Source organism: Botryllus schlosseri, chromosome 5 (assembly GCF_051294905.1).
Source record: "Botryllus schlosseri isolate E-star chromosome 5, Bs_hap1, whole genome shotgun sequence".
In the NCBI taxonomy this organism is placed as follows: domain Eukaryota; kingdom Metazoa; phylum Chordata; class Ascidiacea; order Stolidobranchia; family Styelidae; genus Botryllus; species Botryllus schlosseri.
In genome coordinates, this window is record NC_137240.1 from 25,629,070 (window position 1) to 25,654,423 (window position 25,354).

General features: G+C 40.4%; 2 protein-coding genes across 2 annotated transcripts in view; one reads left to right on the top strand and one right to left on the bottom strand.

Annotated features, from left to right (window-relative positions):
• Positions 1-25,354, top strand: part of LOC145439505 (exocyst complex component 2-like) — a 276,760-nt gene that overhangs the window by 213,217 nt on the left and 38,189 nt on the right. The gene's annotated exons all lie outside the window — the stretch shown is intronic.
• Positions 10,017-21,651, bottom strand: LOC145439509 (3-oxoacyl-[acyl-carrier-protein] reductase FabG-like). Its single transcript, XM_080316988.1, has 7 exons — positions 21,483-21,651; positions 14,775-14,905; positions 14,583-14,717; positions 13,006-13,102; positions 12,694-12,804; positions 12,590-12,626; positions 10,017-10,360 (listed from the first exon to the last, which is right to left on the bottom strand). The coding sequence occupies exons 1-7, from the start codon at positions 21,517-21,519 to the stop codon at positions 10,141-10,143; spliced, it is 768 nt and encodes a 255-aa protein (XP_080173114.1). The 5' UTR covers positions 21,520-21,651; the 3' UTR covers positions 10,017-10,140.

Sequence of the window (25,354 nt, forward strand, 5' to 3'; positions counted from 1 at the left end):
CAACCTAGATCAAGATAGTTGGCTGATTCCTCTGTGATGACGTTATGAAATCTAGTTCAAAGTTTAGTGTATTACGCGAGAATTCATATTCTCAAAAACAGCTCAGTACGCATAATCATGATGATGTAGCAATGGGCGTTATATAGGCGGATGATGTGGCAATGGGCGTCATATAGGTGTGGCAATTGGTGGATGATGTGGTAAGGGGTGTCCTATAGGCGTGGCAATGGGCGTCCTGTAGGTGTGGCAATTAGGGCGACGTGGCGAAATTTGATTGGCCTGCACGAAAAGTCGATACCCTCACTACTCATGATGCATATGATCGTTTAGTGTTGACTTTTTTATGCTGCCAGCGTCATGCATAGAGTGGCCCGCAGTTGAAATGCAATAAATTTCAATCAAAGATATTATAATGAAGTGAAAATTGTAATGTATGAAAAAGGTTCACAGTGCAGAACCTGCCTAGGTTCGTTTGTGGAAGTGAACCTCTAAATTTCTGAGGTTCACACACTGAACGCGAACGTGAACCTCAAGTTCACACCATCATTAGTTGAGTACATGGTAAATGCTGATAATGCAAGCCTCCGCTACGACAAACTTACGCGTAAGCTCTACTCTCGCACGCTGCGCACACGTATGTAGCAACATACAGTCACTAAAATTTGACATTTAAGCAAGTAGTGGGGAATATCGGCAGACTGGGGCCTCCGGCCACATTATCTTGTAAGACGGGAAACTGTAAGCGGGACGGACAAAATCCCGTCGCGGGCCGGATCCGGCACGCGGGCCGTATGTTGCCCGCCCCTGATATAGACGATAATTTATCTAAAAATTATTTAGACAACTATGTGGCCTCTCATCTACGTGTTCTCTATGTTGATAGCGATTGAACGGCAGCATTTCGTAATTTGTGTATTTCAGTTTAATAACCGTATGGTTTGATCTAATCATCATTATCAGTTGTATTTCTCTATATATACTTTTGGTTACTTTTTGAGGGAAAGACGGTTGAAGATTCGTTGCCTCAAACATCGCTGTAAATCCTGTATATTCGCCTAATTGCTATATTACTGCGTACCTAAGTGCTTACGTACTTCCGTCTGTACTTATATTCAGCCAAACATCTTTGGGAATAAAATGTTGTATTAATTTATAAAGGCGTTACATGCGTCAAGATAAGACAGGCTTTTGCGCCTATAATCGCCACAGGATCATTTTAGCGATGATTGATGTGGCGATGATATATCCAGTATCAATTCTGACTACAATCGCAGGGAAACACAAGGTGTAGAGTTTGGATAAAAATCTCGGCGTCCTAAACATAGAAGATATGCGAAAACTAGAAATCGCCAAGTTTATGTATCAGTTTCACTGCGGTCGTTGCCCCGAATATTTCAATGACTTCTTTACCTCTGAATCAAAAGCGCACAAGTACAACACACGCGCTTCCACGTCGTCCAAATATCATATGATCGACCGAAAAGATCATCGCTCCATCAAATATGCCGGACCTGATGTGTGGAACAGTATCCCGCCGGCCATCCGACAGTCGACGAGCATGTCCACATTCAAGTCGAAATACAAGCAATTACTACTAAATAAATACAGTCCATCCTCAAGATTACCGGACCACGACTGACCTATCGATCTCGCTTCCCATGACATGCCGCCCTATTTCTTGTCGCTTTCTTTTTCTATACTGTATTCTTTACTTTCATTCAGTGTGCATGCCTCCTCTTTACTACGCCTAGGCCAAGGTGGGTGTCCGATTCCATTGACAAATCCAAGTCGCTTCGACATCTTCCTGTCTATTCATTGTATCGCATTTTTTGTGGTGTATTGAACTGATAAAATTGCTAATAAACCAATGATGATGATGATCTCCAAGCACTGTTAGCTACATTCATTATAACCCTACACTTTGTGGTGGTTTCGCATTTACAAGCTTCACTGTTACGAGCTAATACAATATATGATGGTGTACCGGGATAATCCAGCGATTCTCTTCCATCAACTTCTTAAATGTACATACTTACTGAATACATTGGCAGATAATATCATTGCAGGGTTACTTCAAGAACGATTTCAACGTCAGTGAGGGCAAGGATGACTAATAAATGACCTTTTTTTAGTCAATTCAACAGTATTTCCAGTCATAATTACCCGTATTCTCGTGTCATTCTATAAGTTTTACGATTTCTGACTAGTGTCCTTGTTTCCGGATCTCAGAACGAGGAAACATAACAGCGTAGATATGTTTTATGACGTATTTATAGTGTCTAATGAAAAAACAGAAGAAGATCTGCTCGATACTGCATCGAAAATGTAGCCCCAATCAAATGGAGCTATCGGTCAAACCAGGTTTAGTACTCAATATATTTCAAAATCAGTCATGCGTAATATTTATTTCAAATATTTCGACCGTAATTTTGTCTAGTGAACATTCGAAGGTGACTTATCGTTTACAAGCTGATTAATATGGAATTATATACTTTTCATTATTTCGTGGGACAAAGCAAGGTGGGTGATAAATTAAATTAAAAGTATCGACGATGCCGAGAAAATAATTTAATAGTTGAACTTAGCGTCCCGTAAAACATATAGTGGACATTAAAATGAGCCAAACGAAAATACTGTTACGTATTTAGTTTTGTATACATAAACCAATATATATAGAATTATATTTATCAATACTGTACGTAAGTATACGTGGACTATAATGAGATGAGATGAATTCGTTGATGTGGCTTGATATGACGGTGACCTCGAGCCAGGAACACCCTTGAAATTTTGTTATATCATGGTCCGCTGATATTTTTAAATGGATATAATTGAGCATGAATTACAATGACAATAATGAATGTGGGAAAAACAACGGGAACATGAAACACTGATAAATATAGCAAGGGAAAAAGATTTTGCGTCATTTGTAGTTGGATATGGTTGACAGTTCTGCGATATGTTGAATGTTTTCACAGTTCAGTTCACCCTGGATACGTGATTTTATCGGGGGTCTGCGAAATCTCCACAAACGTAATACGAAGCATCACTCTCACACCTAGGAAGAGTATGGCCTTTGGCCTTCATATTCCTAACCCGGGATCTGAAACCGCTTGACTGGGCAGTATTCCAGTCACAATTATGTTGGCGGCGGGACAAGCCTCCGCAGACGCCCCCAGCCAAAGCCTGCTTGTGACAACTGTTTGCACCAACAAGTGACGAAACTTATTGGAAGAAAAAGAAGCAAACAGGAAGCAACCTTTTGGAAGCTCTTGGGTCCTTTCGACCCAAGAGTGACCTATTAAGGCGCTTGTGGCAATAGCAACATGGTGTAGTGCCATGCGGCTGCCACAAGCGTAACGGGGTGGAGGTTTACTGCGGTTCCTCCAGGTTACCCCTAAAAAAAAAAAAAAAAAAAATAATAATACGAAGCATCCCGAAAATATATCTTTCCGCGAAAATACTCCTTGTTCTAAATCCAAACTTTGAGTAGAGACGAATGGCAGGGATATGAGCCGGAATTGAAAGGAGAAAAACATCATTTGCGTCCATTTCCGACGAATAATTATAATCTAGCGCTTCTCGCATCAAGAGGCTGGGCGTTCCGCTTCGTCTATATTTCGTGTCCACAGGCTATCTCCGGACAGGCAAACGGCTAATGACAACAAACAAACGGCTAGGTACAACTCGTGAAAATGTATTAGCTGCGGTTCGAATACGGTGAATCTCTGAGGAAAATGATTGCTGCCAGACATATTCACGCCTTCGATTATTTATAATATGAGTAGACTTCAGAGTTTGAGCTGAGTGTCCCTTTAATAATCAATGGGTTTAATGCGACTATTTAATGAGTGTGACCCATAATATAATTATCCAAATTTTAGATATATGAAATATTTCAGGATTTCGATTAGTACTGGATCTTAAACCTAAATCCAAAACAGATTTATGATTTTAAGATATTATATTCGCTGATACCCCAACCCTAATCCCGCAGGTCAGCTGTCTTGATACATTTTAACACTGAGCGTGGAGCAACTGACCGCAGAGAGCCAAAAGTTAATTTTCAGCGTTAATAATTACCATTATTAGCATTAATTAAAACGGGTTAGCATTGACTAGCACCTTCAGTTCCAATTTATATTCGTTGCTGTCATTCACTCGCCGAAGCGCAGCCGACCCAACAATTTCACGTCTTGCAGGCGATCCAACTTCTTCCACCCAAAATTTCTCATAACGATCGCTGTGACAACCCGAATTGAGATCTTACGTCCCGATCGTAAAAATAAATAATTCAGATGGATCAAACTTGTTAACGGTATTAGGAAATGCGTTAATCGTAATAACGGTAGGCTTTTATAGTTTCATCGGCTAAAGACACACAATAGATAATGTGATTTCCAAGCCACATCGCGATGTAGTTCAATGAATAGATAGGAGGATTTCGAAACGACCAATTACTACAGCGGGCCCAACCTGTGGCAGTACGACCGCATGCGATGAATATTTATGCGGCCGTCACCAAGTATTTTAATTTGCATGTGTCGGCGGCCGTCAACATGCAATTCGAATTTACAAATTGACTGGCAATATATTCACGACATATTCACGGATGAAGCTCGTTATTACTTGGATATCTTAATCGCGTTTCGAGCGATATTCTATCAGATATTCACCAACTACCTAATCTATCATCAAGCTCCAGCATATACCCGTTACTGAGATTGATTGTAGCTCACCGCGATCGTTGTCAATGCTGAACGATAAGCTTTATTGAGCTTTGTTAGCATTATGATTTTAGGTTGAATTTTCCAACAGCTTCTGATCCGATAGTGCGGGAATTTACTTTCACGTTCTGTCGTAAATTAATCTGCTTTATATGGTGCATATCGTTATCATTTCGAATTATTGTAAAGGGGAAAGTTTTATAAGCAGACGAATTTGTAAAGAATTCTTAGAAGTCAGCATTATCTAAAATGCTACCTTAGAAAATCTTTACAGAAAGGAGGCGGATGATGATGCTCACCAATTGCGAATCCAAAAGTTGTCACGAGAGGCCCTCGTGAGCGACATAGGGACCGCCATTTTAATACTACGGGCGTTCTGCTTCCTCAATTAGAATTCGCAAAGTATTTGGCGATAAAACAGTGACGACCAACAAACCATGAGCCTCTGTCCGCGATGCGTAGACCCTCAGTATTAAATTTACCACTGTGTCCACTGTCACGCGGCCTTACGATACAGAAGTAATCGAAATTCCGCCGTTAATAGCAAGAATTGGACCCCCCTGCACTACGTCAATTTCGAATGTACTAATGTTAAATAAAGTTCTTGGTATCGGTCGTCTTTTTTTCAAATGCGTGCTTGTATTTCGTCGATAATACCTACTGCATGTATTGCTATCAAAATATTTATCCTTTCTCAGCCCAAGTAAACATATTTTAAATTAGCGCTGATAGACGGGGTGCCTTCAAAAAATGTTGGCTCCTAATTAATGATGATGTTTCTTCACGTTGTTATTAATTACTTGTTGCATGTTGATATTTCGTTACATGTTATAACAATTATCGGTATAGTAAATAGATATATTAGAATCACCCAAACGTAACAGAAAAACTTCCTCCGTGAGACGCATACGATTTAAAATTTGTATTTCTTCGTGGGCTGCATTACTTTTCTCTTCGATTCGCATTTGTACGTAGGGGCTCAGATTGCAATGACTCTAATATAATAAAATGGAATATTAAGAGTCACTGAGAATCGCGCGAGGCGCTGGAATTCGTGTAGATTGCGGTAGAATTGCGTAGACGCCTGCACAATTATTGTTCTGTGGCAGCAGGTGGGCCACCCCTGATCTAGATGATTACTAAATTTGGTGGCAAAATATCCACGAGCTGAAAACAACGCATGTGCAGCCTCAACATATGTTGGAATAGAATGGTGGTCAGTGATTCACACAAATTGTTGTTTATGCGGTTTTTGCTGGCTTCATATAGCAGCATTTCTTAAGGTATAGTACTGGTACGCCTACGTCGCAGTTTGATCACGCACGTGGTGGAAAAGACCTAATCGGTTATAAGCGCCACTATCCAAATAATAATATTATTATAATAATTTTCAACATTTTCATCCTCTGCCAGGAGCTCATGCAACTCTTGTGCTAAATTCATATCAGTATTATGACTTGCAGGCTCTTCATGCTGTTCAGTATAGCCTCGATCAAATTCTAATTTAACAGTTTGGTTTGGAGACTATTTTGAAGAGCATCATCTGAAGCTTTTCCGACCAGAATTTCTCATCCGCAACACACTTCTTTCTGACGCTACGATACTCAGTAACATTGGTGCAACCGTAGCCTGCGAAGGAAGGGATTATATAGTAGGGTCAACATTGTTATGTCTTGGTAAATTACTAGGTTTTGATATCACACAAATGTGAATTGTTTTCGACAATCAGCCGATATTTTGTCACTGCGTTATGGTCAAAATAAGAGATATATCTCTACTAAGCTTTGGCATGTGCTTTCCAGAAATCCCGCGATATCATTGAGATTAATCTCGAGATCGGGATCAGAAAATTAGCCTGAAATCCCAGTATTCCGGGATCGGGCTTTCCCGGAGTCCCAACGTTAGTAGCGATAAGTGGCCTCTTAGGCAAGGTTATGAAACAATTTATAGCGATCGTTACAATGCTGTAATACTGATTTTATTTTTGACAATTTATCCACAAACATGATTCATAAGCAGACTTGGGCAAAGAGCGGCCCGCGGAGGTATTCTGAGCGACCCGCGACAAGTTGCTTGGAATTCAAATCATACAGCCTACTTTTTAATATTTCTGCGTGCTATAAAACCATAGGCTGTATAAACTGAACCGGAACAGAAATTACTCTACTTTGAAGCCTGTTTGTATGCCATGATTACACGGCCTATACAGTTCTCGGATGCGTATTCCAAATTCAAAATGAAGCAACTGTAGCAAGGTATGCCGTAACAATGACAGTCACAAGAAGTCACTAGTTTAGTTCAAACCTTCTTTGCTGCCTTTGTCACATTTCGCATTGTACGGTCTGCGCTTCAAATTGTTACGTGATACGTTTCCAACTTCCTAATTTGTCAAACAGGTGAATTAGCGCCCGTTTTTATTATGAAACATCATCATCAAATAAAGGATGAACGAGCAAGTGAAGCTGAAATTCAAAGAAATAACGGAGCACTAATAAAACTGCAAGCTTCGCTCAACAACAAAGCGATATCACCAAGCCGCACACTGTTCGGAAAGCAGTGACCAAGACAATCAGCTTTGTATTATCCCAAATACACTTTAATGTCTCAATATAAAAACGTGGATAGAGGGTTTAAAGAGAGTTCAAAATGTATCAAATGGAACGTAAAAAATGTACTTTTGGTAATTAACCGTCACTTTCTATATTATCTAATATCAACGCATCCAATGAGCAGAATTTATTAACAATGTAATTCACAGCTTTCAATTTAGAAGTAATATTACCACGCTGGAAAATAAAGCTCAAAATTTTTACTCAGCTCGCCAACGTATTTTCTGTTTCTCGTATGGCCCGCGGAGAAAAATAATTGCCCATCCTTGATATAAAGTGTACTTTCCCATGTGAGAAAATTAGTACGTAACATGAATATCTTCAGTGACTCCACTATCAAAATATTAGCCGTCTCAATGCGAAATCATGAGTAGCAGAAGAGGAATAGCCGACTTGCATCTGAGGAATAAAGTCTGTCGTCACTTTCTTAATACTGGGGCTGGGCACCGTAATTCACAGCTCTGTCCTCGCAATCTGAGTAGACAGTACTACAAATTCAGTACAAATGCGACCCGCAGAAGAAAATAATCACCCAAATTTTAAGTAGCGTGCGACAGAAATGTTTCATAGGACTGCGATGTGTATAATTATCGTCTCCGGGTTCTCTATGTCGCACATGTCCGTACAAACGTAGTATATTAATATCAAAATGCATTATTTGTGATATGTGAGACTTGAATTGCGAGATGTCACTAAGCTCGGATCTGGGTCGTGGCCGAAAAAGTTTAAAAACCACTGTTTTAAAGTAATCTCTATTGAGCGATTTTACTCTCTGGTCAAAGTCGTCGTGAAATTCTTATATATCTGCGACCCTGGCCTTGCGCATGGCGTTCTGGTAGTGAGAAACAATGTCGCTTAGCCTGCGTGAATGTTGCATTTAGGGTTGGATTATCCGGATAACGGTTAACCGGTTAACCGGTTAACCGCAGGTATTTTCACTATCTGATATCCGGATATTTTTCTGCCGGTTAACCGGATAAAAAAGAATCGTTGCTAATGCATTTTACACGTTTTAGTAAGCTTCAATAAGTCGTATTCAGTGTTGGCGCGGCCTATTAACGATAAGCGTGTTGCCAATTAGCGAGATGCGTCTGTACACATTGCACAATGTAATGTGACGCGATCTCCTGCTGAGAAGATCGTTAAATTAGGTCATTGATTGCCGCGCGCTCGGCTATCGTCTCTGACCTGATTTATCGCGTCTTCAACAAGCCGATAGTTCTACTGGATTGAAGAATCGCATCTGCAATAGGCCATGTGCAGTGTACACACTATTCCATCGCTGGCCTGCACAATCGCATCTTCATTGGCTTGGTGCACACGATGTTATCGTTGACCTACACAATCGCATCTGCAATAGGCCTACGAACGATATAATCGCTGGCCTAACCATCTCGGACCCAGCATGCATTGGCTCCTATCTCTCGACGGCTTGTTGACGATATGCCGTTAAGTGTATTCTAATTAGTGATTCTGAGAGTGACACCGCGAAACTGAATGACATCGAATGTTCGCAAAAATGTGCGTGCGTGCAAGCGTAATTGATTTCCGCTGATGATTAATTCGAAGAAAAATCGAAACCCCCTGATTTTATTTCAATCCCCCTACATTTTCGGCTGGCTGCGTGCCTGATCACGTGAATTAGAGCGAGGTATCATGTCGGCATCAATTCCAGTATCAGCTAGTCGTCCTTCTAGTACTCCAAACCTAGACATAAGGATGGTCAAAAGGATGTAAAGCCGTTGAAGTTTCCGGCGTACGACCTGCCAACCTTTTGACTCCTTACGAAGCGCTGCTTTCTATTCAGCCCACTTCTGTGGAAGCTGAAAAAGCATTCAATGAACGTGGACTCTTTGTTACAAAATTCCGGTCCCGGCTACAGGATCCCACAATTGATGCATCTGTGCTTTATAAAGAGGGCATTGCAGAAGCAGTGAACATTAAATTTGCGTGGTTTTTCTCGTATTTGCTCATACTGCGCGCGTAGGTAGGTACTCTACAATAACACTGTGTAATGATTTTGCGATCCGTTTTACATGCAGACCTAATGAAATCGATTGTCTCACTTAGCAGTTATTATCCGGTTAACCGGTTAGATAAATTCCAAAATATCCGGATATATCCGTTATCCGGATAGTGAAAATTATTGATATCCGAACTAACCCTAGTTGCATTCATCCCGGCTCGTGAGAGGTCAGAAGCTCAAATTAGGGAAATTTGCTTCACCTGACACTAGGGCTGCCTGTAAAACTAAATTCAATTTGAAACGAATATGTTTAAAACATGATGGCCCTCTCGTGACCTCGCAGCAACACGCTAGTGAAGTAAACCCCAAAACTAGTTTTTACTTGGCAATATTAAGAATACAAAATTAGTATTCCGGAATTTAAAAAAGCGCGATATTGAGACATTAAAACCGAAAATTAGAGGTAATTCGCCACTGATGACCTAGCTCTTCTGTCGGTGATAAAAATGTCGACCTTGAATTTATTGGGTGACGAGGTAAATAAAATTTAAAGCCACTTCTATAATAAAAAGCCATCAATGCTTTGGTAGAAAATGCGAAAACGATCTCACTCGGGAAATAGGTATATAGGCAGAGCTTCCTTGTCTGTTAATTCACACCAACCGATCTACACTTTTTCAAAGATAGGCAAATCAAATAAATCGACAGTATATCTGCAGTTCGTATCGCCACTGAATAGCATTTATTGATAATTAGCGATTTAATAATTAATTTAATATTTAACAGAAATACGTAATGGTCTCGTGTAGTGCATCTTTTCCCATTCCCCACTTTCGGTCTAAGACGTTTTACTGCTATAAAGTATGCCACCATCTATGGCAAGAGTTGCGCCAGTCGTCATCTCGCTCGTGCAAAGGAACAGGATCCCCTCTGAAATCTGGTGGGAGTTTATAATCCCTAGAGGTTGTATCTTTTTGTACGTTTCCAAGGCTGCCTTCTTCATTTCCTCCGTAATATCCTTGACGTTGTCGGCAAAACGTGTGGCAACGAGACCCGGGCTAAAAAGAGGTCGACTGTCATTACAACGGAACCTTCAATATGAATATTAATTGCATGAAATGCATTTTTTCTGCCAGAGGTGATCACTAACGAAGTACTCAAGTCGGATTCTACTTTCATGCACTATACTTACTCGAGTGATTGTGTTTTGAGACTTCCAGTACTTTCACGTCTACTTTTAAACGCACAACTACTTACTTTTTCGATTTAGATTTTGAAAAGTAGTTTGGGACAAGTTTGTAATACTTTTGTGAGTGAAATCGTCATAGTACGCGCGTAAACATGCCTTGTGTGAAGGTAGCTGGATATCATTTCGATAATTCTCACTGTTTGCAATTTCATTAGTCATTTTGAGTTAGTCACGAAAATACATCTTGAAATTTCGAGAGTAAACACCACAGATTTACTAATAAAAGAACTTAGTTGAAGTACCTGTTTTAGGACCTTTCATTTCATACTTCTACTTGGAATTGAATAGAAAATTATGGCGTTCTTTCTATTTCTACTTAACTAATAACGCTAACTACTTAGACTACCTCTGAAATATACTACGTAAAGAATAGACTAAGTAGCATAGGATGAAATGTAACCCTATGTCAATCCACTATGAGAATGATGTAATTACATTAGTATCGATTTATGCATAATTCAAAAACTCATTTTTATCATACAGATCATTGCTTTTCAACCTTTGCGACGGTTCGCACTCGTGCGAATGAAAAAAAAATGTCATTAGCCCTGAAAAATTCAGGGCTAATGACAAGCGTGGTGCGAATGAAAATCCGAACGAGTGCGAATGAAAATTGTCCATATTTATCACTTTTTCTGACGTGGAATAATTCAAATAAACCTAATAGGATATTGAGTACAGTGATTCCGTAACTTTTGTCGTTTTGTTGGTAGCTGTGCTATTCCAGTTCGCTAGTGAGGAACGCTTCCCGATGCGTTTATATTGCTAAGTTTGAAAGAATATTTCCGCTCGAGATAATTACGTCAGTGCCTAGAAAATGGATGTAGTGGAATCGGTATTAGATGCTCGGAAACATCCGCCGTGTACGGACCTTGTAGGTAATAGCGGCCGATGCCAGTGTTGACATTTGGCATATTTGAATGCAAAGTATTGGAATTTTGGCACATATTCATGTTGGTTGGCACCAGAATTTTGCGTTTATCACGTTGGCATGCACTTTCGACTTTCTTCCACTATAACAATTAGCACATTAGATTAGCACCTTGAGCCCCCTCTGCAGAGCAAAATCAAATCCACCAAGAAGTATGTCTTACGATATTCCTTATGCAGTCCAATTTAAGCTTACTTAGACTGTTGAAACCTCTTCCTCTTTATGTATAAGGATATTTAGGATATTAAAGATAATTTGGCATTATATCAATCAGTTTGCCAATATTGTACGATTGCCATAACAGTCATCCCGCAGTTGGCAACTCTGGCCGATATGACCAAGTGTTAATCATGAATCTTATGTGAGTAATATTCATTCAAGAAGGTGTAAGTGTTGACTTTGACAGCCACAAGGATGCCGCACGTTGATCTTGGAAGATATGTTGATTTGTCTATTGCATAGATAAGAAGTGAATAAAGCCTATTAAGCTTATCCACAAATAACCGTTATCAATTACTCGGATTGTGTGGGTTTGTATAGCAATGCATTCCTGTTTTTAACGCCTACCGTACCATTCAATAGGCTAACATACCTTAGTACGGTGAAGCATCTTTTTGAATGTTGTTAGAAAAAAACCAAAGGTGCTAGTCGCAACGTTGATGCTACGATTCAAGTGCAGTTTCGCTTATTGTGCGTTCTAAATGCGAACGCATTCACATCTCGATGACGTAACATGCCGATTTAGTGGAAAAGGGATATTGTTGCGAGTAAATGTTGTTGTTGGGTTCGCCCTTCAAGCTTCGAAGAAAATCACGGCACAATACCCCCGGACAAAGCAACAAACAACTTGAGAACAGCGGGAGTGCGATATCTGTGACTTTTCTACTGCAGTGATTTTAATACTTGATTAATCAATACTACGATAGGCTGAATGTAAAATAGTGAAGCTCTGTAACTCCAAGAGGATCTTCGAATACGAAAGTGATAAGTTTCTTCATTTTTCTGTTTGTGTAATAAATTCCGGCTGGCTGGTGCGAATGAAATATCTATTTTTCAAAGTGCGAATGGATCTCAAAAAGGTTGAAAAGCACTGATATAGATTCTTACTTGAGGCCGTTCACTCTGACGCCAAACGGCGCGCATTCTGCAAAACCAAAAAATGTTTGTATCATCGAGTGTGTTTCATGGTACAACGAGAGCAATTATTATACCCGAGGAAAATCCTTTCGTGAAATGGTCCAACGCCGCCTTGGTCATACTGTACGGTACACCGCCAGGCGAAGCTTGGAGAGCAGCAACGGACGAAACATTGACGATGCAACCTGAAATAATTCTAACCATCAGGCGACAATTACATTGGTATAGGCGACAAAAAAATGGTTTTGCCCCAATGAGTCAGCAATATATAATATGTGCTTTGCAGCGTGTACTTATTCTAAATCTACTTCTCTATGTCTATTGACACATTGTGTAAATATCACTGAGGAAATATCGGTATGATAGACAGCTCTGTCTCTACATACCTTTCGATTTCTTCAAATAAGGCAGAGCGTATTTGCACAAAAACACTGGAGCTCTCACGTTCGCATCGAATAATTTGTCGAATGTGTCGACATCTACCTGTGACAAGAACATATCGTCATGCTATGAGTACACATTTCCTATAACTTTGGGCCACGTCAGGGGTCGGCAATCCCTGAAACCCGTTCCAATTGTGGTGATTTTGGGGTGATTTTTTCATGACACGTCAAATGATTTGGTGCGCACAATGTATTATAACCCCATTCGGGCAATTGCGAAGTAAAAAATAATGAAGCTCGAAGACTTTTCAGCTATGATTTTGTGAGCGATGCGATATGATACTTATGAATGCGTCATACACCACGAACGAATGGTAATGCCTACATGCGGTTGCCAGTGTGTGTGTGTACCAGCAGTGATAAACTAGAATTTACCGATGTAACCCATGGTTACGTGCCATTAATATGGTAAGATTAAAGACGCGTGTCGAAGTTCCCAGACATTGGATCAATCTCAATAAAAACAAAATAATTTATGAAAAATACAGACCACACATGATTGGGGTGTGACGTTGGTATTCAGAAAATTTCTGCGCTACACATATGACGGTAATCAGTCATATGACGGTAGGGTTTCATTCAAAACAAACGGCCTTTTAAAACACTTTGTTTAAAACATGTTTTGAACAGTGTTTTAAACAAAGGCCTTTAAAAAAAATTGTGTTTTTTAAGTTGTAAAATTATGCCATAATTGTGTAAAGACTTTACAAAAAACATGTTGAATGAGCCTACGGACAATTACCACCCGATACAGCAGACTTATATCAATAGGGGGTGGCTGTAACCCTGAAAATAGTCGGTTCAACAGCAATAGTACAGATATTTCGTCAAAGGAACTATATTTACCCTATATTTTCAATTTTCGATGTCAATCCGCTATGGCATCACAATTGAATATTTGTGACGTCATGACTTTTTTAAAAAGACAATAAAAACATTTTTTTAAACGAAGGCCTTGCTTTAAACAAGTTTGTTTTAAATGCAACCCCATGTGGCGGGCGGGTAATAGTCTCCTCAAGACAGACAGATAACCGTTGTTGTTTTTTAAATCATTGAAACTGTTCGTGAAAAGGGCTAGCGACACCGCTGTTACCCACGATATTACCTTTGTCACCGGCATTTAGGTCCACTTCTTTGTGTGAGCAAATTTTTTGTACATTAATTTTATTCCTAATCCACCACAGCTGACTTAGTGGAGATCATTTTAAGCATGCGCTCCTCTAGCAAGTCTTCATCCGGTGCAAACCCGAAGTAAATATCAATAGTGTTATTGAAGTATTCGCATTTGGTACGCTACATAGGAAAGTTTTTCGCCCCTGGGTTACAGGCTGCACAATGCGCACAAGATGATACACCGAACAGACGCGTATCGGATCGATAAAATATCGTATTTCCCGAGTATATAGTACTGTCTCGCTGATGGATAGCACCGTGTCATTAGTTACGTAGTAACCTGTTTCTTTGGAACCATTGCACGTATTTCGGATTTCGATTTATTGGTTTACTTGATAATAACTTACGTTCTCAATCGGTTTCATATCACCGAAACCCGCATTATTAATGAGTATGTCAATGCCTCCATATTTCGCAACCGACTCCTTGATCAGCGCCTCTAGATTCTTGAATTCAGCGAGCTCTCCAATGAATTCATGAACCTTTGGAAGAATGTCGAGCTTATTGAACGTACGCATAGATCAAACCGAATCCCATACTTCAGCTCCTGCGGCTTTACATTTCGCAGCTGCACTGCTGAGTCGTTCCTTGTTTCTACCGGTTATAACCAGTTTGGCGCCTTCTTTTGCGAAGTCGATTGCCGTCGCTTCCCCTATTCCACTAGAAGCACCTTTCGAGAACGATGACTATTTTATTATCAGCATGGATAGCAGGAATGAAATTAAAAAGAACATACAGTAGACACCGCTTAATTCGGCCAAGAGTGAGCGGAAACGGCTTTGTCCGAAATAGAAGGAATATCAATTGTGCGTTTCTTGGTCATGCATAAGTGTAGAAAACGCTTTAGAAATACTGTACTGTTGCGCAATAAATGAATTGCAGCTGTGCTACACTGCGGTCATTGACACCGGTTGCACATATGACACGCTAGAGTTTTACCGTCAGGTTAGTAGTGTTGTATTTCGATTCAAAACGATTCGACAAATACTGTATACCAGTGCTTCCCAACCATATTCAGTTCACGGCCCACTTTTCATCTATATTTCATTGTGCGACCGCCAGACACACTTTCGCGATGAACATTTTAACCAAGTGCTCGTGGGTGCCAGCGGGTTTCACGTTGTCAGTAGGGATGGTGTGAACCTCTGAAAGGTTCGGGTTCGTGTGAACGCGAACCTTTTTGAAAGGTTCTGTGTGAACGCGAACGTGAACCTCGTGACGTGATTTGACGTCATATTGCTAATTTAAACCCTATATTTCAATGAAGTGATAGACTATATTAATGTACACGATATACCTAGCGATGACCCGTGCCACATAATGCCAAAATGCTGAAGTAGACCCTACGGCCTACATATTGACGTTTTAAACGTCGCTAAATGTATCAACTGAGGCAATCAAATGATAAAATAATCCCATAAAATCAATATCTTCCGTCTCTTTTCCAACAATTTCGATGCGGACTTGCCAGCGAATATAAGCTTACGCCTGAACGGTCTAGGCCAGACCGGACAATGTCTTCGGCGTCTGAGTATTGTTATACGTGGATATTGAGCAGAGTGCTGAACGGGTTTCTATACTTGCTACCGACATTACCCCATTAACAAGTTATACAGCAGTAGCCAACACCCTAATTGCACGGATTTGCTTATTGTGATACAGTAAACATATGAAGTCATGATTGACCCGTACGCCCGCTAGATTTCTACACCAGAAAACGATATCACTCTCACTGATTGGTTGAATAGGCATCATTCGCTGACTACATGTAGTGTATTCACAAACGGAAAGCTTGATATTTCGAGCAAACTTTTGTAACAAGGCAAGTAAAATTGTTGAGATTGTCAAGGCGCATGCTCGTTTAGTGTTGATTGTTTATGCTGCCAGCGCCATGCATAGAGTGGTTTGCAGTTGAATTGCAATAAATGTGAACCAAAGATTTTAGAATGAAGTAAAGGTTTTAATATATGAAAAAGGTTCACAGGGCAGAACCTACCAAGGTTCTGTTGTGAACGCGAACCTCAAAATTTCCGAGGTTCACACACAGAACGCGAACGTGAACCTCACGTTCACACCATCCCTAGTTGTCAGTGCGTTATAGTTATCTGGTCGCGCCTAGTGTGAACTGTCTCCCGAATCCATGATGGCATTGCATTGGCATTCGGCAATTGCATACACTACTATACATTTTTCTTCCTTTTTCAGCCTACGTGATAAAATTAATCGGTAAAGCTATGATCGGGTGATGTCATTGAAAATTCCGCGCGCATCTTCGGGCGGGCCCGTTGTTATTAATTAAGTTGTTCCATGTTTTTATTGCTTGACCTCGCGTCTGTTGTATACTTCGTGGAGTCGGATGTTAGCCGAAATTTTATACGTGTTAGTATCTTTGGGCGTGGTAATGGCCAACACCGAAATGCCTATTTCTATAAATTATGCTTATTTTGTATTAGGGAGAGGGGTATGCCTCTATTAAAAGCAAAACATCTAAGGATGTTAAGTTGAAAATCTGAAAAAAGATCAATAATTCTCCCAACAAATAATTTATAATTTATATTGAATCATAAGGTAATTTTGGCCCCCTTGGAGCTCGATGCCCCAATTGAGGGGCTTAGGGTGCTGTGGTTACGGTCCTGCTTGTAACAGATGCTGATTACACACGAGAAAGGCTTATCTATAGGCTCCTAGCCATTTGATCTGCGGAAGCAGTGTCTTTAAAAAAAAGCCTGCAAATGGGCCGTGCTCCAAGACGACAGATGCGGAATCATAATGAGGGATATCGGCCAGGTGTAAACGACCATGACTGTTGTAATCGAAAACCATCATGAATACCACAAACAACAACTAACGGAAAGCGCTAATCCAATCAGTAATCCGTCTTTTACGTCGAACACAAAGGGGTTTGAGCAGCTTGCCTCGTGGCAATTGTTTGTCGATTATAACGTCAAATCAGGCTGAATTGCTGCATTTCCCGATCAAAGTTTCTATTGAGGTAAGAATGAAATTCAATTCTCACGCACACACAATAACGCACAGTTCAATTTCACGCTCCAATCAATATGACTTTAACGAAACTCTGTCACACGAATTATAGTGAGCACAGGCCTATGGCGCATACCGACACAAAAACAATTTGATTAGGATAAGGAACGCGTATATTCGTGAGAAGATAAAGTGTTCGGAATTTTGGCTAATTGAATAGGCAACTGTAACATTTGGAACTTCTTCGCGACCCACCTGAAATAGCGTCGCGGCCCACCGGTTGGGAAGCACTGCTGTATACGGTTTAGGCCAGTGGTTCCCAAACTTTTTCGGTGTGAGGGCCAAATTTAGAATTTCAGAGTACGGTCGGGGCCGCACGAATACTACGGCAATGAAACGGACCCAAACAGTCATCATGGGTATTTCGGAGTAGTTTTATTGCCCTGGCGAGATTTCAAACTGTACACTGTTTACCGCTACTTATCTGCTGCATTGGGTGTCCGTTGAGGGAATCAGCTTTTCTCGTCTAAACGCGCGAAGCGCGAGAAATTTCTTTAGTTTCATGACTGAATCGGTCAATATGATCGGGAATTGCATGTATTGCTATCAATTTTCATCTTGTCTATGTTCACGTAATCTGATTTACCGGTAGAGCTGAGTGAGGTGTGTTTGTAAAGGTATCGGCCCCCTCAATAGGAATTAAACATATCCGGGGGTATACCCGTTGACAGGAACGTAACGGCACTTCGTCAGGACCCCGGGCTCCCATAGGGTGATAAACTGACCCCGCATGACGTTATTCGCTTTTGCCACGAAATTAAATTTGTATACTGTTTATTGAGACAGCGCGACGCCCGAATATTTCGATAATCCATGATAAAATCGGTGAATAAGATCGGGAATTGCGTGGTTGTCCTCTTTGCCCACGTAATCCGATTTACCGGTAGAGCTGAGTGAGAGGTGTCTTGAAACTGCAGACCCCGTAAAATTAAACATCTTCGGGCGGGCAGACCCCTAGGTATCACTTCTTCACATGATGTTATTTCGTGACATCCTGATGTCTGCTATATCAAAAAATGTAGAATTGCCCAAACCTACTAAACTGGAAGATCACACGATTTCAGATTGGTATTTCTTCACTGGCATATAATTTTCTTTCCTGCAGGAGGGTATTTGTCTTGTGAGGTTCAGATTGCCAAGACAATAACATTCGGCGCCAGTCATTTAGGCGCCTATATGGACAAATAAACCTATTTGTATTTTGTATATATAACGAAGTTTTTGGTATTTCGAAGTTTTTGGTCAGCATAAAAGCAGTCCTTTACGGCCAACGCTTTCTCGCTGCCGATCGTTCACACTTCTTGGAGTCACATGTTACATGGCCTAAAACTTTATATGTCTTGGTGCGTTGTGGTGCGGTCATGGCCAACGCTGATATGCCCATTTCTATCAAATCTTGCGTATTTTTTCTTGCGGGAGAGTACCCAATATTCAAGATATGCGGCGAATTGAAATCGCGCCGAGCGCGAAAAATTTTTGAAGTTGCATAATGTTTCAAAAAATACTCTATAATTTATGCCAATTCACGAAATAATTTTGGGCCCCCTTCGAACTCGGCCCCCTCAATTGGGGGGTTTGGGGTGCGGCAGTTACGGCCCTGAGTATAGGACTACCAATTATGCTGCTTTTAGCCGACTAAGCAGTATGCATCTCGGCGTATTCAACCGTGAGTCACGTGATGCACATCTAGTTATCATAGGGTTACCATACGACCTCTTTTAAGATCATTTGTCCTCTTTTTTGATTGTTTTTAAAGTGTCCTCGGAGGACGTCCAAATGTCTTATTTTTTGAGATTTTGTCTTCTTTTTTGAGGATTTTGGTTACATATAGGGTAGGCTTACCATATTTTGGAAATGTAAAAAGAGGACACTTTTTCAGAAATTTCAGACATGCAAAACTGGAAAGAATTCTCAAAAACCGGTAAATTTTTCCCACTTCGTGATCGGTTGACTAAAAAAAAAAGGTGATCACTTCCGCTCAGATCTCAAAATAACGTTTTACTCTCTACATTGCCAGGTGGATGACTAAAAAAAAAAAAAGGTCTTCTTTTCGCTCAGGGCTTAAATCACCACTTTTCCCTCCGAAATACCCGCCGGAGCTTCACTTCTGCGCTAATTTACGGCATATCACTCGCGATTTCCTCTAAATCTGGCCTAAATGTTCAAAAAAGAGGACAAAATCTCAAAAAAGAGTACAAAAGGGCGTCCTCCGAAGACACTTTAAAAAAAGTTGAAATAAGAGGACAAATTCTCTTAAAAGAGGACGTATGGTAAGCCCAAATTCAACTGATATACATTAAGTCAGCACTGTAGGAACGCTACGGCGGCTATTTTGGAGCTGGACCGGGAAGTTTTTTTTTCAGTCAACCACCTGTTAATGTGAAAGAAAAACTGTATTTTCCGGGAGTTGAGCCTCTTTTTCTTTTTTAGTCAAGCGACCACGAGGGAGAGATTTTCCTCCGGTTTTGAAATTTATCAATACCTATTTATATCTAAAGCTACTGCTCGTTCAACTGGAAAGTTAGGGCACATTGCATTGAAACAGCAGTGACATAACGTTAGCAGTTTATACTCACAACTTTCCTGCAATTCTATAATTAAAAACCACAGAGGTCAAGTCAAGCAAGAGTATCTTATAAATATATATTCTATTTTTGTCACTAATCGATTTCCTAATATATTTTTGGGGCCGCAAGAAGGCTGTCTGGGGGCCGCATGCGGCCCTCAGGGCCGCACTTGGGAATCACTGGTTTAGGCTATGTACAATAGGGCTCTTCAAAAATGACTTTTTTTCTCAAATCGTACTGGCTACTTGATAAAATTGTTAGGTTACCTAATTTAAGCCTACACACAAAATTTGGTTCAATTCCAGCCAGTAACCGCTTTGCTACAGGAGAAGAAAGTTTTTATTTATTATATAAAAATAAATAACGAAAAATTTGAAAATTTTCTGTTCACCCCATGAAAGTGTTAGGCTGTCTATAGAAACGATGCTCACCAAATTTGGTTCAATTCCGACCAGTGGAAGCGGAGTTATTGCCGTCGAAAAATTTGAATTTGAATAAAATAGTATTTACGGTGACCGATTCTTTGTTTATTTATTATAGTTGTGCTCACCGTAAATACTATTTTATTCAAATCCAAATTTTTCGACGGCTATAACTCTGCTTCCACTGGTTAGAATTGAACCAAATTTGGTGAGCATCGTTTCTATAGACAGCCTAACACTTTCATGGGGTGAACAGAAAATTTTCAAATTTTTTATTATTTACTTTTATATCATAAATAGAAACTTACTTCTCCTGTAGCAAAGCGGTTACTGGCTGGAATTGAACCAAATTTTGTGTGTAGGCTTAAATTAGGTAACCTAACAATTTTATCAAGTAGCCAGTACGATTTGAGAAAAAAAGTCATTTTTGAAGAGCCCTAATGTACAACCGATACATATAGGATAAAGAAGTAGCCTACTGTAATTCTTCAAATACAGTGCAGCCATGCAACAAGGGTCGGAACGGTGTTTTCATTTGATAAAAGTACACTGCAAAACAGTAGCAATTGAAAGCAGAAAGCTGTTAACCGGGCAGAAAATCATTTGTGGGAAATTTAACAAGTCTGACTGAAGGCTAAATATACATTCACCTGCATATGTGGGAATTGCGAACCTGCATGCGAATTAAGCGGGAATTTGTCCGCATTACCGAGAGCTTTCAACGTCCGATTTTTACTTTCGTTTCGTTCCCGAGCGTTTTGGCCTTATAAAGCGGTTGCCCGCGTGATCTAGTGTCCGAATTAAGCGGTCTCGGTTGTATAGGCAGGGTTGCAATACCGCCATTATTGATATAAAAGTCGTCATTGTTTTGCATGGTAATATCGGATGTAGCTACAATACCCTATCCGTGTATACAAGATCTCTCCTCACATTTGACTCGTGTAGGCTACTTGTTTTGTTTTATTCTTAGTGCTTATCATTTAGCTAACAGCCGTTTCGTGGACAATACCGCGACTAACAAAATCACACTTGACTTGCATTAAGATCGTAATTATAGTGCTGGTCGAAAGTGCTGACATGTCTATCGCAACCCAGCAAGTATAGATTCTCTGGCACTTGAAACCCAACGAATTCAACAATATTTCAAAAATACCTTGTATATTAAAATAGAAAACCACAGATCCTTAGGATGCAGTGCAACAGTTATATACCTTACCAGTAACGATGACGACTTTATTATGGAATTTCCCCATCTTCTATTTATTGCGTAGGGCCCGTGCGTAAGGATGTCGCCCACTCTCCCTCAGTCATACTACAACCCCTCTACGTAGTAACTGGTAAGTTATATTCTACCCGGTTAATCATTGCCAAGTGGGCCAACGGTCAACGCAATATCGCCGAGTTTGCTATTTCGTGTTCTGCTTACATTGATGACTCCATTGTAGACATAGATCAGGGCCGGCCAACCCGTGGCCCGCCAGAACGTTTTGAGTGGCCCGCGAGGTAATTTCTGAAATTTCTAATATCATCAAAAATGGATAGCACAGATTGCGAACTTGCAAGGCCGACCAGAAATTTGATTAGTCTGACCGCAACACTTGAGGTGTGATGATTAAAATGTTCCGACGCATTGACAGATCCATCATGCAGCCATTCACATGGTATATCTTCGTACACTACAATAAAGAAAAATAATTTGCGATAGATTTATGAAAAGTAAAAATTTACTGCAAGCTACATGTTGTCAGTCGATTTCTTGTTTTTAATATTGTTGCCCTTTTTGTGAAAATGGAAGAACGCCTAATGTGTCAGATTGAGTCTAACTATATTCGCGATTACGAGACAAAGTGTTGTTCAACATATGCGACCTTGCGTTTGCGCTCGCAGTAAGACCGTCGACTATGAAACCTAGGCACAAAATGATTGGCGCTTGTTGGTCGCAGCTTTCGAAATCGATATGTACATGCGCCGAATAGCCCAGTCCTCGCAAACTTAGCCCAGAGATACACAGCAGGCCCGCAATATATAGTCAAGTGACAATATTATTGACTTATGAACTTCAAAAATGTTTCGCGCTTCGCGCGGCTAGTGGCCCGCACAATAGTTCGTCAATCGAATGTGGCCCTTTGGCTGAAAAGGTTGGCCAGCCCTGACATAGATAGACGATAATAATCGATCGTCTTCTCCATATTGTTTGCGACTGAACGACAGTATTTCGTTATTTGTGAATTTCAGTTTAATAACCACACGGTTCTATCTAATCACCATTTCCAATCGGTGTTTTTCTTTCTCTTTATATATGATATTGCAACCTCAGTTCTTTTGGTTACTTTTTTCTGCAGAGACGGTTGAAGATTCGTGGCGTAAAGCATCGCTATAAATCCTTATTCCTATATTACTACGTACCTACATACCAATTTTTCTACGTGCCTATACGCAATTCCATTTGTGCTTATATTCCGTCAATAATATTTTGGATCAAAAGGTTGCATCGGTATACAACGGCGGTAGATAGGCCACGCCAAGATAAGAGAGCCTTCTGCGTCTATTGTCGCCATATAATCATTTTAATGATGGTGGATGTGACGATATAATATCCAGTATCAAGTTCCAACTACAATCGCAGGACAAACGTAAGATGTGTATTGCGTAATTTGGATCAAAATGTCCAAGCCCTGTTAGCTATGCCACTGTGGTGGTTTCGCATTTACAAGATCCACTGTTACGAACTAGTACAATATATGGTGGTATACCTGAATAATCCAGCGATTTTCTTAAATCTTCTTCTTAATTGTGCGTACACTATTAGCGAAAAGATTGTGTATTCACACCTAAAGGGCTGAACAGGGTGGTAGCCTACACGAAAACAGAACCTAACTCAGAATTATATTGCGGTCATAAATCCTGAGTGCCTATACGTGGGCGTCCGGTGAATACCGAGAAAACCATTGCCAATAATACCATTACCGAGAATGGACACCACGGAGACTGGACATTACCGAGAATGGACATTGCCGAGAATGGACATTGGACACCACCGACAATGGACATTACCGAAAATGTATTTAACCAAGTACGGACACATACACACGTTCTGCTTGCCCGTGGCGAGATAGCGCAGTGGTATCATCCGCGGCTGCAACAACTATGGGTGCGGGTTCGAGTCCGAACGAGATCGACTTCAGAATTCCCATACCTAAGTGTTACAGGTTTAGCTCGGCTTCTCCTCGCCACCTCATCCGCGTAAGCGATGTCTTGAAAAAAGCCTAGAAGTTGGCCGTGCTATAAGTCGGCAGGTACGGGAAAAAAGAAAAAAATCGGCCTGGTGTATCGTAGTCGACAAATACCATGAATACCACAAAACAAATAAACAAACACGCTCTGCGTGTGCATATTTGCAATGTGCATTATACATATGCGTATACCATGCGTGCATGATAGGCATGGTGCGTGTGCCGCTGGACAGAAATGTGGTAATCTGACCCGTTTCCAGTCAATTGTACTATTTTCTGCCGTGGCGCACCAGACTGATAAGGTGATAAGCGCCACATTGTTTCCTTTTCAACAATTAATAGTAACAATGCGCCGCTGGACAATGACGGCGCAGAAATAGCCTTATAAGTTGGGCAATTTTTTTTTACCGAAAAAAACGGAAGATTTTGTCTTACAATAATCAACATTTACACATTTTTTTACCTTTAAAAACTTCATTTTGTAAAATTTGTTACTTCATGTATGTAAATTAGGTGTTTTCGCACTTTCGCACATAATGTTAGAATTGTACTGTAGGCTACTTATCTTCATTTCTGGTTGGAACTGACTGTCCTACGAAGTAGTTTGGCCTGAAAAACCTTTTTTGACTTGAAAACTGAAAAATTTTAACATGGAAAAACTTCAATTTAACGAAATCTGGACCTATGAAGAATTCCAGTAGTTACATCACGCATTATGGTAGAAATAATTATTATTTGTTGTAGTACAACGAAAGATACTTTCCTACATTCTCGGGTAGAAAGTGTCTGTCCTTACTAAGTAGTTTGCCAAGAATGGAGAAGGAACGTTTATCAGCAGCAGTTGTTCGCAGGCAACACTGACGTTTTGCGTACTGCTGGTGACACACTGTGTTACTTCATTCTGACAATGTTGTCTACATCACAATTTTTCAGCATGCGCTTCTTGATATAAGAACCAATGGCCACGCAATCTGGCTTCAGTTAGGACAGGGACGGGCAACATACGGACTGCGGACCATATCCGGCCCACCACTTGATTTTGAGCGGCCCATAGAGAGTTTCCGGTCGTGCATATTAATTTGGCCCTCTGCCACAGTCTGCCGCAATCCCCCACATCTTGCTTATTACGTCCAATAATAGTGACTGTAAGTTATTCTGTAGCGTGTGTGTGTGTGTGTGCGTGTGTGTGTGTGTGTGCGTGCGTGTGATTAGAGTGCGAGAGTGGAGCTCACGAGTAAGCTCGTCAACACGAAAAGGCTTGCATTACTAGCATTTAAGCATGTTCTCAACCGTAACGATTTGATATCTTGGTAAATTTGGAAAAAATCCCAAACCCTCGTTCGTATACAATACATTATACCAAGGGCGCGCAACATACGTCCCGCCATCACAATCTGTCGCAATTCTCCACTACTTGCTCACTACGTCAAATTATAGTGACTGTAGGTTATTCATTTATCTCTTCGGACATAAATAATAGTGATTTTTTATTATTCTTTAGTTCTTAGTTTTCTTTGCGTGCGGCATACAGCCGGAGTTCAGAGAAACTGCATGTTCACAACTTTGATCGACCACAGATGTCACATTGACTTCAAAAGCTATTGAAATATACATTACATTATTAAATTCATTGAATACTGTTTCGTTTCTATGCTTCAAACTTGAAGTTTACACGAAATTCGAATATTCCCTGTATAGGTGGAAAAATACAAGTTTAGGTATCGATTCAGGAATCCGGCCCGCCAAGTACTTCATTTCCCATATCCGGCCCGCTTTTGAGTTAAGATATTGCGGTCGGGGATGTCACTGGGATATTTCGGAATAATCCAAATGTGGACGGTAAATAAACCCGGAA

Coding starts and splice junctions, on each gene's coding strand:
- LOC145439509 (XM_080316988.1), bottom strand. CDS start 21,519: ATGGGGAAATTCCATAATAAAGTCGTCATCGTTACTG. Junction 12,627..12,693: donor CACGAAAGGATTTTCCTCGG/GTATAATAATTG, acceptor TTGGTTTTGCAG/AATGCGCGCCGTTTGGCGTC. Junction 10,361..12,589: donor GTCAGAGTGAACGGCCTCAA/GTAAGAATCTAT, acceptor ACCTCTTTTTAG/CCCGGGTCTCGTTGCCACAC.